General features: G+C 38.2%; 1 protein-coding gene across 9 annotated transcripts in view; it reads right to left on the bottom strand.

Annotated features, from left to right (window-relative positions):
- The window catches only part of tulp3 (TUB like protein 3), a 79808-nt gene extending 64458 nt beyond the window's left edge, over window positions 1-15350 (bottom strand). For 6 of the 9 annotated variants that reach the window (XM_069192128.1, XM_069192131.1, XM_069192132.1 and 3 more), the window contains exon 1: window positions 14279-14508. In XM_069192128.1, the coding sequence (XP_069048229.1) occupies window positions 14279-14298 (20 nt within the window). In that variant the 5' untranslated portion in view covers window positions 14299-14508. Of the gene's footprint in view, window positions 1-14278; window positions 14509-15207 lie in introns of those variants that run through there. The other 3 variants (XM_069192129.1, XM_069192136.1, XM_069192138.1) reach the window with 3 other exon arrangements.
- Window positions 15351-15834: the final 484 nt, after the last annotated feature.

Genomic DNA, 15834 nt, shown 5'->3' with positions numbered 1-15834 from the left:
CATCACATTTGGACCTCCCCTCCATGTCTTCGAGAGTGTCATGACTCATGGTCTTCTAGATCTTGGTTTATCATTGGAAAGCCTGTAATCTCTTATGTGATGCAATAAGAGATTTTTGTAGTGATGAAATCAGCTCAGAAAGTTGAAGGCTCAAACAAATGTCAGTGTGCATTCTGCATATGGTAGTTACAGAAATCAAGTGAAACAGTAAGTGTCTGCTCCGACAGAGCTATAATGTTAATGTCTTGGGTGAGACACAAAAAAGAGACTATTGTAAGAAAGTGCAAGCTCGTGGCTTTACGAACTACAGAACAGAAATACTCCAATGGGTGCTTTATCCAACATATGTGAGCTGGAAGAATTCACGTTCAGTCCCAACCTTGGGACAAACAGGATCTATACCAGATATACCAGGGAAATTATGCCATCCCGATGGTATCCGTGTTCAAGGGTCTAAAATACTCTAGAATAAAATAAGGCTAGACCTCAGTCCAAGGTAGTGTATCATAACGGGGGGGGGGGGTTAATACACACCTATATTCTCTATTGTCTTCCCACATACAGGGATAAATACAGTAAATATACATATATCTCACAAAATACACCACATGACCAGAAGAACTGCTATACTTACCAGATTAGAAATTTCTGTTTGTGAACACCCCAAACTTAAAAATACCAATGGCACAAATGGCATTGTTCTTTTGATAAGAAGGACATATTGGTTCCTGTGTAATGTTTGACACCAATCTTGTCAATCAGCAGGTTATATAATCTCTTCACCTCCACCCTATCTCACTAATTAGGTGATTTACTGCAAGGGTATCCCAGTCAGACTTGAAAGATTAATTAAAATGACACAAATTAATCAATATCTAAATCTATAGGCTTTGTTTCTCTGAAACCATACATGCATAGCATTTTTAAGATTAACTGATAATAGTTTAAAATACCTAAATTTTGACATATGAATGACATATGAATGGTATTAAATTATGTAAGTCTTGAAACTGACTCTTTTGTTCATGTACTTCCTTGTGCTCTATCTCTCTACTGTATTGTGCATTGTTTTCAATTCAGAATAAAATGTTATAAATGTCATCGGGCTGAGTCTTCCAGGGTCATATAGACAGATTTTATAACATTGTAATACTAAGAGTTTAGTTTTCCTTTTTTATCATAGGAAATAAACAGTGAACAAGAATTTATGAGTGTAAGATAAGATAAGTTAAGACTTTATTGATCCCGAAGGGAAATTGATGTAAGATGTAAGACTTACAGAATGTCATGAATATGGATACAAATGGTTATAAAATGTTGTCCTTTGTGTTTCCGAGTATGCAGACTACATACACACTCTACACAGACATCACATGCCGTAAACTACAGTAGCAGTCTTCCAACTGTGAGTCAGGACACAGCAGTAGGTTGTCAGGTTGTCAGAATTAAAGACTAAATCTGAAATTTAGGATTATCATATCTATTGTAACTGCAATAACATATCTATATATAGAGAGAGGTCATATCTCTACAATATGGTTTCACTCCAAGTACCACAAAATTGAACAGGAGGCTCAGCATGTGCTTATACTGTACATTTTATATCCACACATCAGTTTAATACACCTACTTGTCAAGAAGGAACAAAGAGGAAGGCTTAATGTAACACGTGGCAATCTTTGCTTTACTCAGCAAATTGTGGAAAAAGAAATAGGCACAGTCATACCACTGACAATTATCCTTTTATTAGTTCTCTGGTGAAATTAAGCCAACATTTGAGCGTGGCACATTTTTTCAAGTGGGTCATGGGGTTAAAAAGGTTGAGAACAATGGCTATCTGTCTACCTTGGCAAGGGTTGGAGTTGTGGGTCTTCTAGAGATTTTCACATACATTTGCTTTAAAATGTAGTTTTGGGAACATTTTTTTATAAACAGCATCTTTAATATTTTGAAAGAAAGAATAGCATTTTTTATTTCAATGCAGCTATGCAACAAGCAAAGAAAAATACAATGATCAGTTTTTTCTGGGCCTAAGAGAGAACAGTTATTTTTATATACAGGTGAGGAATTATTAGAAAATTTGAACATACACAGATCATAGTGTTAAAAAATAACGAGCATTACTCATGCAATAAAAACAAATGACTATTGTTAAAACTGCTGGTGTACAGACTGCACAAACTGGCTCCTATAAAACACCCTAACAAGCCCTCTGTCGTGACATCAGCTCTGTACAACAGGAAAGAGAAAACAGCACCCTCATATCCTCTCCCAGTGAGTCACTATTGACCATAGACAGGGAAATTATATTTCTCACAGAATGATTAATAACTTCATGTGTCACTGTTGAGAAAAAAAGGATAAGCAAAAATGAGTGGTACTTTCTAAGTACTACAATTCTGAGAAGGTGGCTCTTAGAAATACTGTACCAGTTACAGTACATTGCATTTCGATATTTAGTTTACCTATTCTATAGACTTCGTAAGATTTTAGAAATGTATCCACGGTATATTATCAGAAATCGATTAAACTGAGTATTATTTCAATTAATCGTTTTTTATTTTATTGACAGCTGGGACCATACATTGCATTCACATATTACAAAATAGAAAATATTGCAAAGGCACAGCAGGGGATTTTCAAACAACTATGTAAAAATAGTCTTTTGAACAAGGATTAAGAGAAAACAGCTCTCTTTGCAGAAAATACATGTAGGATTTGCAAGCCTAAAAAATTTTCAAAGCAAGGTCATACTATTGACAAAATAAATTTACATGAGCTTTGTAAAGTCTGGTCTACTGTCATGTTTAACATTGCAATATTCTAGGAAAGTTATCAGTCTAAAATAGCTAGTTCTATAAAACACGTTTCTATCCCCAAGAAGTGAGAACTAGGTGAATATACTGAAAAGGAGAACATTTCTCAGCTTCGAGCAAACTCATTAACATTACTGCTGCCAAAAGCATGCTTTGCCCAACAATTCTTCAACAACTCCAAATGATCATTAGCACTTACAGTGTGAGCAAGATTTTTTCAGTGTCCTCAGAAACTAAAGAAAATTCTCAGAAACGATGCAACAAAAAAACATATATTTGCCATGAGGTGGTTATGTAACTGAAATGTGACAGTGCGTTCTAGAATTTTTGCAAGAAAGGGTAAATTGGAGATGGGGCGAAAATTGTTTAGATTGTCCAGAGAATTGTTAGGCGTTTTTGTCACAGGGGTAATAGCAGCAGTTTTGAGGACTGTTGGTACAATGCCAGTTCTCAAGGATTCATTTATAATATCGAGGACAATGGGACAGAGGGAAGAGAAACAGGAATGAAATAAAGCTGTGATAATGGGATCTAAAATAGATGTGGTGGGTTTCATGTGTGTGTAACTGGTTTATTAAGGAAGTCAAGAAGAGAGAAGTTGGAGAGAAGGGAACCAGAAAAGTTGAATAAGGAGGGAGAAGGTATGGAAATTATATGCATAGTGGAGAGAATGGGATCCCAGATGTTGTCGATCTTGGAGCTAAAGAAATCTAAGAAAAGCAAAGCTACGATGAGGCAGGTAATGTGGTGGGACAGTTTTGCTTTAGTAAACTGTTGATGGTGGAGAAAAGATGACTGGGGTTGAGGTGGTTAGTTTTAATGATGTGAGAGAAGTAGGTGGATCTAGCAGACTTTATTGTAACCACTAAATATCACAATAAAATATCCTGCAACCGGCAGAGGAATCCTACTCCGTTGGGCCCCTGAGCAAGGCCCTTAACCCCAACTGCTCCAGGGGTTCTGTACAATGGCTGACCCTGCGCTCTGACCCCCAGCTTCTCTCCCTGTCTGTGTCTGTGTCTCATAGAGAGCAAGCTGTGGTATGTGAAAAGACAAATTCCTGATCCAAGAAATTGTATAGGGCTAACAAAGCAACATTATCATTATCATTAACCAAAACTGAAATTATAAAAACGTTGCAAACACCTGACTATTACCCATCACACCTTACATAGGGCTAAAATTTCTACTGATTTTTGTGTTCTTTCTGATGTACAGCTGGTGCTGTTATTATAGTTCTTTCAATGAGAATAAATTGTAAGCAGTTTATTTACTTGTAACAAAACCACAAACTTCTAAATAATTAAAGTGGCATAATTCAATTATTAATTCCATTGCTAAATAATGCCCTCCCTAGAAAAATAACTTTCATTCACAGCAGAAATTGTATGTATTTAACCAGCCTTCAGCATCTTTTATGTGAATTGTTTAAAATTATCTAAAAATACAAGGAAAAGCAACTACAAATAATTGTTATCAAACTAACACTAACTTTTTTGTCAAAATTGAAATGATAATTAAATCCATCGCACTCCAAAGTTTAGACATTTTGGTGATGTTGTAGAAGATGGAATTCTGATGAATCACATCTTTAAACTTCACATTCATCACAGAACGTCATGTCATGGACTTTAATGCTTCTTACTGTATGTGGGAAATGTTTTTGCAATGCCAACACAAAACCATCAAAGCTAAAAGCGTGCCTTTCTTTTGTTCATGCTGGAAGTGCAAGTCTTGAGGTATTTCAAAAGAAAAAGGCTGAATTTGAGTCATCAGGAACTTAAGAAACATGGATTTGCTCCAAGGCAAAAAGCATCTTACAAAGTCACATTTTTATATTACAAAAAGAGAAAACATATACTATTGGAGAGAGGTCAAGCCTTGGGCCTTGAGCCGATATGTGGTAAAGAACAACAAAAGAAGACTGAGGAAGGTCCTTTCTCAAATGATATAATTCGTTCTCAAATTGCTGACATGTGTAGGATATTCTGAAACCGGTTATGGAAGAATTGGAAGCTAGCCTATATCACTTCAGCATGCAATTGGACAAGACTACTGACAGGTCGTCGTGTAGTCAGCTGCTCCTTTTTATTCAGTGTGTGTACGCGAATACCATACAAGAAGAATTTCTCTTTTGTGAGCCTTTTCCAACAAGGACTAACACTTCAGATGTTCCTGAAAAACTAAAAAATTATTTCCCAAGCAAGTGTTTGATAAGAAGGAACACTCTGGCACAAGATGGACGGATGGAGTAGCTTCTAAGGTGAGAAAGAAATCTAGGTGTTCCTCCGTCGTGAAAAGAACCTCCACACATCATTGGAACTCACTGCTTCCTATAACTGTCATGCTTTGGCTTCTAAATCCCTTACAGACATTTTATAAAAATGTCCTGTCAACAGCTGTACTAGAAGTAACCTTTATTTGTGCGAGAACTCTTAACCTTCGTCCGTTCAAGAAGCTTTGCCAAGAAAAGGGAGAACATTAAGTTTTCTTTACTACACAGAAGGTCACTGTCTTTGGAGAAGTCATGTTTTGAAACATCTGATGTAACTTAAAGTTAAAATCTCACATTTTTCTTGAGGGAGAAAGAAAATCCCCTGTCTGAGTGATTTCAAAGTAATGATTTTATTCTTATTTTATTCTTTCCTTGGGATATTTTGCAGATAGATTGTCTTATTTGAACAACACAAATACATCCAAAATACATTTTAGGTCCACCTGTTACCATCATGGAGGCTACTGAAATACTCCACTGATGTCTGAAAAACATTCTGGTAAAATTGTCCTTTTGGAGAGAAGAGTACAAAAAGAAATCAACACCTTGATTTGCAATCCTTTTCTAACCATGACATTCTTGTAGATGATGACTTAGCAAAAGATGACATAATCAATTTAAGAGGAAAGGAATTATTGAAAAGAAAGGCTGCTGAAAAGCCTGGCCAAATTCTGTTGTGCTTTGGTTCATGCTTATCCACAGAAGAGTTTTAACAGCCATTGTTCCCTTTGCTACACATTACCTGTGCGAGTCAGGTTTCTTCTACACTGGTTGCTGAAACTTCTGAGATTGCAGAAAGGGAAGGAGAAGAAAGGACAGGAAAGAGAGACGAAGGAGAAGATGAGAGGAGTCAGGAGGAATTGGAACTTGAAACTTAGACCAGGCGAGAGCCCCTACTTCACGATCATCTAAACAAAACCAGATTGGAGCTAAGTATTTGAACTTTGCTTAGAGAGAGCTTGCTATTCTGTGTTTTTAGGGAACTTGGGCCTTCCTTGGCAAAAGATACCTTGGTTAGACATTTTTCCTGCTTATGGGTGCATTTTTAGAATAAGCTTCCATTTAATTTGTGCCACCCGGGTTTGCAGAGAGAGAGATTTACCTGCAGGTTGTATTGTATTTTTTAAGAATACTCTTAATAAATCTCTTTTCATCTCTTATTGTGGCCTCTGTGAGTATTATTTAAGAGATTAGGATGTTAGGTCTCTGAAATCCCTTGTTTGTACATACTGTAGATATAGTAAAAGTTGTGTGCTGTATGTTTTTTTTTGTGTAGCATAGTGTTTGTTTTGTCATAGTTAATAAACATTTGTTTAACCAAGTGTATCTGGATTATTACTCTTTTCACCAAAGCTGTGGCAGAGAAAAAAGCATTCATGTGCCTCTAATTATACCAGCCTCTCAGGTATATTCTGGAGAAATCACTTACAAGTTGGGGGTTATGAATATTTATTTTACTCATTGACTAAACCGCTCAGTCAATATTAGACATTTGCCATTTCTGTAACCGACAATTTGTAACACTACTGTATATACAGACAGGTTAAAGGAACTTAACCGTTTTACATCGAGAACAAATGTCTAAAATTCTAAGGCGTATATAGATGCGACACAAACGAAAACTTAAAAGAGAGTTCATTTAGGAAAGACAATAGGATAAACGTCTTTACATAAAGATGTGTGTCCAATAAACAGTTGGACAACAAAATTTGATTTACTTGGATACTCAACTACCAAATGGCAACCTTACTTACTGTAATGCTTACGGCCGACAGATACTGTGTAAGAGCCGGCTTACCAGAGCAGTGACGTCGCCGCCCTTCCCTGTGATAGCAGGACTACAGCTACTGGGCTGTGAAGAGATCTCTCTGTGGCTCACTGGGCTGGGTCCCTGTTGAGTGACGTGGGAGTCCTGGGTTCGAGACCCTGATGGTGGGGGGGGGGGTTGACCTAATGTGGCAAGGGTGCCCGTCTGAGCCCCTGTTCTGTCACGTTGGTGTCAGCAGTGGGATGGGATAGCCCTTTGCTGGGGACAGTGAGTTAAGCGGGGGAGAGTGTAACGCTTATGGCCGACAGATACTGTTTAAGAGCTGACTTACCAGAGCAGGTGATGTCACCGCCCTTCCCTGTGATAGCAGGACTACAGCTACTGGGCTGTAGAGAGATCTCTCTTTAGCTCACCGGGCTGGGTCGTTGGTGAGTGACGCGGGAGTCCCGGGTTCGAGCCCCCGACAGTGGGGGGCCAACCTAATGCGGCAAGGGCGCCCGCCTGAGCACCCGTTGCGTTACATTATGTTCTTATAAAAGGAGCATTATGATTTTGCAGCTGAGATTATTCATACTGATTTGTGAAACTGTGACCCTTTGCTAGTGCTGGGCGATAATTCGATAACGATAAGCATCGCGATATAATTTTCCGCGATATATTTTTAACAAAAGTTGGATAAATGTTCGATATTTATGCATTGCGCGAGTGCGCGTGCGCGCGTGCGTGTTGCAGACCGGGCAGCTAACGTGGTGGTGTTTACCCACAGGGTGGTGGCTGACAGGGTTGTAGTTAAGAGTGGAGAAATGAGCGACACTGAAGCAAATGTAGTGCTGCCAACGACCAGCTCGAAGGACGATGACATCGCCGACAGAAAAGGTCATTCAACTTCGTAAAAAGCCAAAATATCTCCAAATTACCGATCAGACATAAAGCAGAGCACTTTAAACATTGCAGTCTGTCTGAGCCATCTTCTATGCGTGTTTTATCACACTGCAGTATTTAATTTTTCTATTAAGACATTTCTTTTGTAAATTTTACTCATGCATATTTTGACATAAAAAAATACTTGAATACTCTCTACCTCAGATTTGTTTAATGTTTCTGCTGTTTGGCAAGTGTTTGTTGTGTTCTTAAAATAAAGAGTTGTTTAATTTACCAATTAACTGTCTGGTTTCTTCAACTTTCACTCAGGAGAAAAAATCTGCCTTTAAACTTTAATATACTAAAAGAAATAATGATTTGACATTTATCGTGATAATTATCTATATCGACTGATATGAACATTTTTATAGTGATAATGTTTCTGGACATATCGTCCAGCCCTACCCTTTGCTGCCATAGAATCTCTATTAAGAAGCCCGCCCGAGGAAATCATCTTATTGATAAGACAAAGACAGTCCAGACACACCAAGTGAACTCTGCCTGGACAGGCCACAGCAGATTATGATGCCCTGACCCACTTGCCATGTTATAGCTGCATGAGTGTTGTCACCTTGGGCATCATCTGATCATCTTTTAACAGGTGATCACAGGCACAGACAGGTAAACATCCTTTCTGTTGACTAGACAGAAGTTGCACTTACAGTGTTTTGCTGAATGATTGCATCCCATACCATGAAAGAAAGACTGCAATATTTTTTTCATTAACTACTTCCTAGATGGACTAGGAAAAAAAGCAGTTTTTAAAAGACATTAGTCATTTTTGATGATGATGATGATGATAATGATGATGATCTCCACACCAAATTATAAACTCTCCCTTAAGCTTCTCTTCCACTGTTCCTTTGCTCTGTGGGGATGATGTTTGATGGATTGGGTGCTGCATATTTACACATCAGGGTTCAGTTTCCATGCTTCATTTTACAGCAGTAAGTGTATGTTTGCTTGGTTTAGCCCTTTATTAAATTACTTTTTTTGGTTTCTATTAAACAGAACAGTCACTAGCTGAAATGTTAAGAATTGAATATGCAGTTCACTGGAGATGTCTCAACGGTTTCTTTCCTGATCCCATGATCTAGCCATATCACCTTCCAAAAATCTAATCTGTTTAATTCTCTTTTCATGGAATGGTCACCTGAAGACTCAGGATGTCTGTTCTTACTGAGAAGTCTCAGGTGCCTTCCTACAAAAAAATAGTTTAAAAACAAAAACAGCTTAAAATAAAATGTATGGACATTATTCAACCATATTCCTCTGTAATCACTAAGTTCTGCTTGTTTTTATTTCTGGTGCTGAATATGAGACCCCTACCATTTCTTCAGCCAAAGCTATCCTGTTGAGTGGCAATCCCTTGAATGCATTCAACATCGCACATCCTCTCCTTATCATTGTTCTGCTTCCTTGCCTTTTAGGAGTATAATGGTACCATATTCACCTCCACTCATTGTTCCCAATCCGGGGTCAAGCGTTTGAGGCTTTGCCAAAGTCAGTGTTGCAATATAAATAAAACACTACCGGTAGCATGTATAGAATTACCATTATTTATTCAACTGGTTGATGCCTTTATCAAAGGACACTTGTAGTAACCAATACAAGCATGCCAGTATTGTTCAACCACAACTAAGAGGAAAAAGACTCACTTTGCAAACACATCAGAATAAATACATTAGAGGTGGTAAAGAGTGGGTAATGTTTCCATGTTTCATGCATTAAGACAAAAGTTACTGCCAGAATCAATATACATTCATTAAAATTCAAGCAAACAATTCCCATTTAAATCATGAATGTATTTCATGTACCTTTAAATTATATATCTGCTACCATCACTCCACAGTCAAAACATTGTGTTTTCTTTCTTCTCTTTTCAGCATGGAATAAACCTATTACTTGTTCCTTTGCAGCCTACGCACGCTGACGCAGCTACCCACCTGAGTGTACATGTATTTCCTTTGATTTAAATATCTGCTACCATCACTGATTGCTGTTAAGGACACTATGCATACTGGATGGTGGAATCCAAAAGGCATCATGACAGAAAACATTTATTGATAGGGTTTTTTATTCTACATCATTCTATTTTTATCAATCAAAACACACTGAAAGCTTGAACCTGAAAATACCCAAAATAGAATCTCAGCATATCAGAAGCCAGAACAAACTGACCAAAAACTGTAAACTAAAACCTGCCAGTTATACAAAAATATAATGGAAGAGTAGATGGGTGGAATGACCTGGGTAAACTCTATATTCTAATTTACAACTAAATGCCTTTATAATTAGAGCTCCACTGAAAAGCCCATTTTATATAAAGTTTTTACAGTCAAACAATTTTTGTAGTGCTTGCACAAGTTATATTCTTATTGGTCAATTACTTATTTAAAAAAATCGCAATGAGCAACTGTAGAGGAGTCACATAGCCTCCTCTCATTTGTAAGCGTTTATGTTTGCCATACATTTACTGAATGACTCCGGATGTGGGTGAGAGGCTAGATTGGTCCATCGGAGACACAAACATGAACAGGCTCACACCAGGGACAATTCTCCCTAAATACCAAACAGTAAATATTTGGCTGTGGGAGGAAACCAGAGCACCAGGAGGAAACCCACATGAATGCAGGGAGAACATACAAACTCCACACAGATAGCAACCCCAGGAACTGAACCCAGGGTCCTAGCACTGAAAGGCAGTAATACTAACCACTGTACCCCTGTGCCATCTTAGGACATTAGTAAATGGCACTATAAAATCAAATTTAAAACACTCCCCTGACAAAAAAAGCTTTCTTTTAAAAATAATCTTGAAAGGTTCTTTGATGAGCTTTTGGGGATTACCAAGTGGCTCAACTAATCAAGGTGTCAAAGAAAAGTGCAGGCTAAAATGCAATACAGACTTGCAAGTTTAAGAATGACTTAAGCAAGTTTTTCAGCTAGAATTCTCAACCCACTTAATTTTTCATACATAAGTAAACTGAAAATGAGAGCATGGAGGACTGCACTGAGCTCAAAGATGATTCATTTTAAAAAATTCATTACACTGTTACATCTACAAAACCTAGAGCAATCTACCTCTAGCTTTAAAATAATAATATGCCGAAGTGCTGGTAAAGGTATATTATAGGGAAGGACAAAATAATGGAAATACCAAGCAATAGTTGAGCCACCCTTTGCTTTCAGAACACATTCAATGATCCTTGAAATACTATTATACAAGCTTTGATCTGTTTCTTTTTTTAGCTGTTTCTACAGATATTGAAAAGCCTCCAGTTCTTAGAACAATGAAGGAGATGGAAACCCACTCCACACTATATGTTCTATAACTTCTCATAAAGGATCAACAATGTTTAGATCTGGTGATTGGGAATGCCACGGAAGGCATTTGCTTTCATCCTGATGCTCATGAAAGCACTCTTGAATCCATTGAGCAGTTAGACTATGGGCATTATCATATTGGATTATGGGAATATCTCGAGGAAAAAATGGCTTTGTAGAGTAATAACTGTGACCCAGTTCCTTCCACAAGATTGTTGGCCCTACCATAACAGATCCACCACCATGTTTAACAGTTGGAAAACAGGCGGTGTAGGTTGAAGGCTTTCTTCGGTTTTCTCCAAACAGAAACCCATCCAGATTTAGAAAAAAGAATAAAAGACAACTCATCAGGACATACTGTAATACTTTGTTCCATTGCTTGGAAGCCCAGGTTTTGTGCTCATCTCATCAGACAGCCTTGGTTACAAGCAGTTTCTAAATAGCATCCCTACCATATACGTATATCAACTTTATGAAGATCAAGTCGTACAGTACCGGGTTACACAGGCGTAGATTCAGTTCTGTGATAATATTTGAGGCCATTATTATGTGGTCTTAAGCAGCTATTCTCCTCATCAGTGAGACTTCGACATACAACCACTGTTCTTCTTTCCTGATGCTATTTTCTCATTTGGCATATACCATCATGAGTTTATAATAATAATAATAATAATAATAATAATAATAATAATAATTACTTACACTTATATAGCACTTTTCTGGACACTCCACTCAAAGCGCTTTACAGGTAATGGGGACTCCCCTCCTCCACCACCAATGTGCAGCATCCACCTGGATGATACGATGGCAGCCATAGTGCGCCAGAATGCTCACCACACATCAGCTATCAGTGGGGAGGAGAGCAGAGTAATGTAGCCAATTCATAGAGGGGGATTATTAGGAGGCCATGATTGGTAAGGGCCAATTGGAAATTTGGCCAGCACACCGGGGTTACACCCCTACTCTTTTTGAGAAGCACCCTGGGATTTTTAATGACCACAGAGAGTCAGGACCTCGGTTTTACGTCTCATCTGAAGGATGGCGCCTGTTTACAGTATAGTGTCCCCGTCACTATACTGGGGCATTAGGACCCACATGGACCGCAGGGTGAGCGCCCCCTGCTGGCCCCACTAACACCTCTTCCAGCAGCAACCTTAGTTTTTCCCAGGAGGTCTCCTATCCAGGTACTGACCAGGCTCACACCTGCTGAGCTTCAGTGGGTTGCCAGTTGTGAGTTGCAGGGTGATATGGCTGCTGTCTCCTAGATCAGCAGCAGCAGACCACAAAGAGTCAGGACCTCGGTTTTACGTCTCATCCGAAGGACGGTTTCAACACATTAAATAATTTTACCATTTCTTTGACACACTTGCAATTCAGCCACAAGCTCCTTTTTTTTTACTACTAAAAATTCTGTTAGATCTCTCTTTTTGCATATTAAATTGTTGATTTGAATACATCTTTTATAGCAGAAACATATTGCCAATTAGTACTTAGATTAAAGTGAAATACATGTAGAATCCTTTTAACTGTGATTTAGTTATTTGAAAATATAAATCCTTTTTCAGTGGGTAATTTCATTATTTTGTCCACACTCTGTATATGTGTTAACTACATGCTAACTTAATTTTCAGTCTGCATCTGGTTTATTTGATCACTGCATTTCATCTAATCAGATAGCATTAAGTACTATGCTTTTGCCATTTGTTGTTTTTCCATACATACTGGAACACAATATACCAGATGTCAAAGAAAAATCAGCACAGAGAGGGGTGGACAAAAACGTTTACACATGTTCAATACAGTTTACAGCTGCCATGACAATGATTCTGACAATACAGCGGAGATTAAGGCTGCTGATAACTATACATTATGGTGCACTCAAACTGTATTTTATTTTATGTGGAACCCGGAAAAGAAGACCTGAGATGAGATCGTATTTCTAAGACAGTCAAACCTCTGTCTTGACAACAATTTAAAAGAAGCATGATGGCAAAGCGTGTAGCCATGCATGGTGGACTGCTCATTAGCTGACATTAGGGAGCACAAGGAAAACCACAGCTTATGAATAAGTGATCCCTTTACTCTCTTTGACAGTATGCCCTTCTACCATTTCAGCCTTGAACACCAAATATCATTGATTCAAACAAACAGAAAGCCCATTAAGAGTCTATACACATTACAATAGCTATTGCAGCAGTCCCCTCCTACCATTACAAAATCCTGTTCTTAAAAGACCCTATAATATGAGACCTCCTTACCTATGCTTTTGAAAGTCAGAAAAAATGTTTATTGCAAAGAATAACTGTATTGAAGTGATAAAGCAGAGGTCACTTTTATTTTATTTTTTCAGATTAGGAGAGGCTCCTTTCCTAAGAGCAAATGTATTCGTATTTTAGCTTCCGAACTGAAGCTTTGCAGTTTTTCTTGATAAAGAAAGCAATTCCAGTGACTGTATCACAAGGTTTCGGGGAGGGGTGACGTTTATGACTACAGTTAGGGATTTAGAAGCTCAAATGAGGCAACAAGAATTGATGCTGTTCCACACATTAACATTGAAAAGTAAAGGAAACCTTTTAATATAACATAATGTACTGTAACATCACTTTATTACCCCTATACAATTTCTTGCATTAGAAATTGTCTTTTCACATACCCCAGCTCGCTCTCCATGAGACACACAGGCACACAGACAGGGAGAGAGAACCTTGTGGTCAGACTGCAGGGTCAGCCATTGTACAGCACCCCTGGAGCAGTTAGGCTTAAGGGCCTTGCTCAGGGGCCCAACGGAGTAGGATTCCTCTGCCGGCCGCAGGATTTGAACCAGCAACTTTCCAGCCACAGGCGCAGATCCTTAGCCACAGAGCCACTGCTCCGCCCATATGCTAAAGCTTTCACTCCCAGCAGAAAATGTGCAATCTCAAACTCATAACAAATGTGAGCTACTTTACTACTTATGGTCATGTGCAATCGCAAGGATTCAGTTTTCTGAGAGGAAAATTGATATTATAATTAAACACTGAAAGCAACTCGCTTCCTAGTACCAGATTTTAAAAATATATGAAAAAACATTATCTTCAAAATTATATCTCTTTAGTGTAGTTTAGTCCACCACAAACTTCAAATCTGACACAGCAATTCAAGCTACTAATCAAATGAAGTATTTTTTTTTACCTGTTTATGTTGTAACTCATGCTGGTTTCTCCTGTGTATTTGAGGCTAAAAAAAGCTTCTTTTCCAAATGGAGAGAGACTGTAACACCACAGCGACTTCTGCTTGATCACAAAGCTCTCACATTTCTGACTTGAAAAGTCTCATGAGGAGCACAGCCCTTGTTAACTCTGTGGTGTAACTGAATCTGCCCTACAGCGCCATAGTGACCTGTAACCGAGGAGCTTCAGCCTGTATCTGTCCATCCTGACGTCACAATGTTAACTAGCATACACGATATCCTGAATTTCAGTGAGGAGACTTGAACAGCTTCCGCTCCATGTTCTCTGTGGCAGCAATGCGCTACGACAGCACTTCCAACTCTTGTAAAAGTAAATAATATACAGCTATCCATTCAATATCGACAACATGAAGTAAAAGAAAGTAAAATAATCAGAACTGAATTTAAGAGTAACGATGGGAGCCAGAGAAAGAAACTTAAATAGTACTTTCTCATTAAACAAAATAATGATTTACAGAACAGTTTTATTTGTATTGACTATTTAATTTCCAAATTATGGAAAACGAATTTCTGGATATCGTTTAAACTGTAGCTGCTAAGTCCGTAAAATTATATATAGATAATAAATCGCACTGCAATAACAAGAAACGAGTAAAGTACACCTCGTGCTGTTTTAGTACGTACTACAAGTCCTTGTACTGGTTACAATTTCTCAATATTTAATACAAATCAAATATTCCAGATGTAGTATTACTTAGGTATATGTATCGATGTCACTTTCGTCTGTAGCAAAATCTAACTTACAGAGTAAAGATCAACAGCATCGTATAAAATCACAGGGAAATTAAGTCAAACATCTCTCAATCTCCCTCAGAAAGAAAGCAGGGAATTTAAAAGGCTTTAAAATAACGTTTCGAGTTTGTTTGCTTACCTGATGCTGTAATAACTCATGTTTATCCTCCGTTGCTATGGATGCCCCAGCTGTTGGCCTCCCTGTGTCTGTGAGTTCCTTTAACACCAAAGGAAAAAGACTCCTCCAGCCTTAGCAACCGCACAGGCCTGTAAAATTCCTCCTTATTGGCCGCGTGTTGGTTGTAGCGCAGTTGGGATTGGCTACGGCCACCGCGTGGCTTTATTTGGAGGCAAAACAGCGCGGTGACGCGTGTGAGGTGGCAAACACTTTTAAGAAGACCACACAACTATTTTCCATCCTGATCCCTATTAACAAGAAGAAACCTCTCTATCCCGATAGACATTAATTCTTTCACAATCATATTTACTTTAATATATAATATGCCACTCCTTTCTTGTGTCTAGAAATCTGTAATCTGAGTTTATGTTTATATTGCTTACATACAGTATAAAGGTACACAATGGTCTACCTTCAGGTTACCTTCAGGATTTGTTGCAAAGCATGACTATCAAGTCCAACACGTATTCTGCTAATTAAGGTCTTCTCATTCCACATAAAACCATGTTCAAATTATGGGCTATAGAGCCTTCTCTTGTGCTGCATTGCTTAGATTGAATAGATACTTTTTATAACTGTGCACTTAAA

The sequence above is a fragment of the Lepisosteus oculatus genome, chromosome 7 (genome assembly GCF_040954835.1).
Source record: "Lepisosteus oculatus isolate fLepOcu1 chromosome 7, fLepOcu1.hap2, whole genome shotgun sequence".
NCBI lineage: Eukaryota > Metazoa > Chordata > Actinopteri > Semionotiformes > Lepisosteidae > Lepisosteus > Lepisosteus oculatus.
This window is presented reverse-complemented; position numbering and strand designations above follow the sequence as displayed.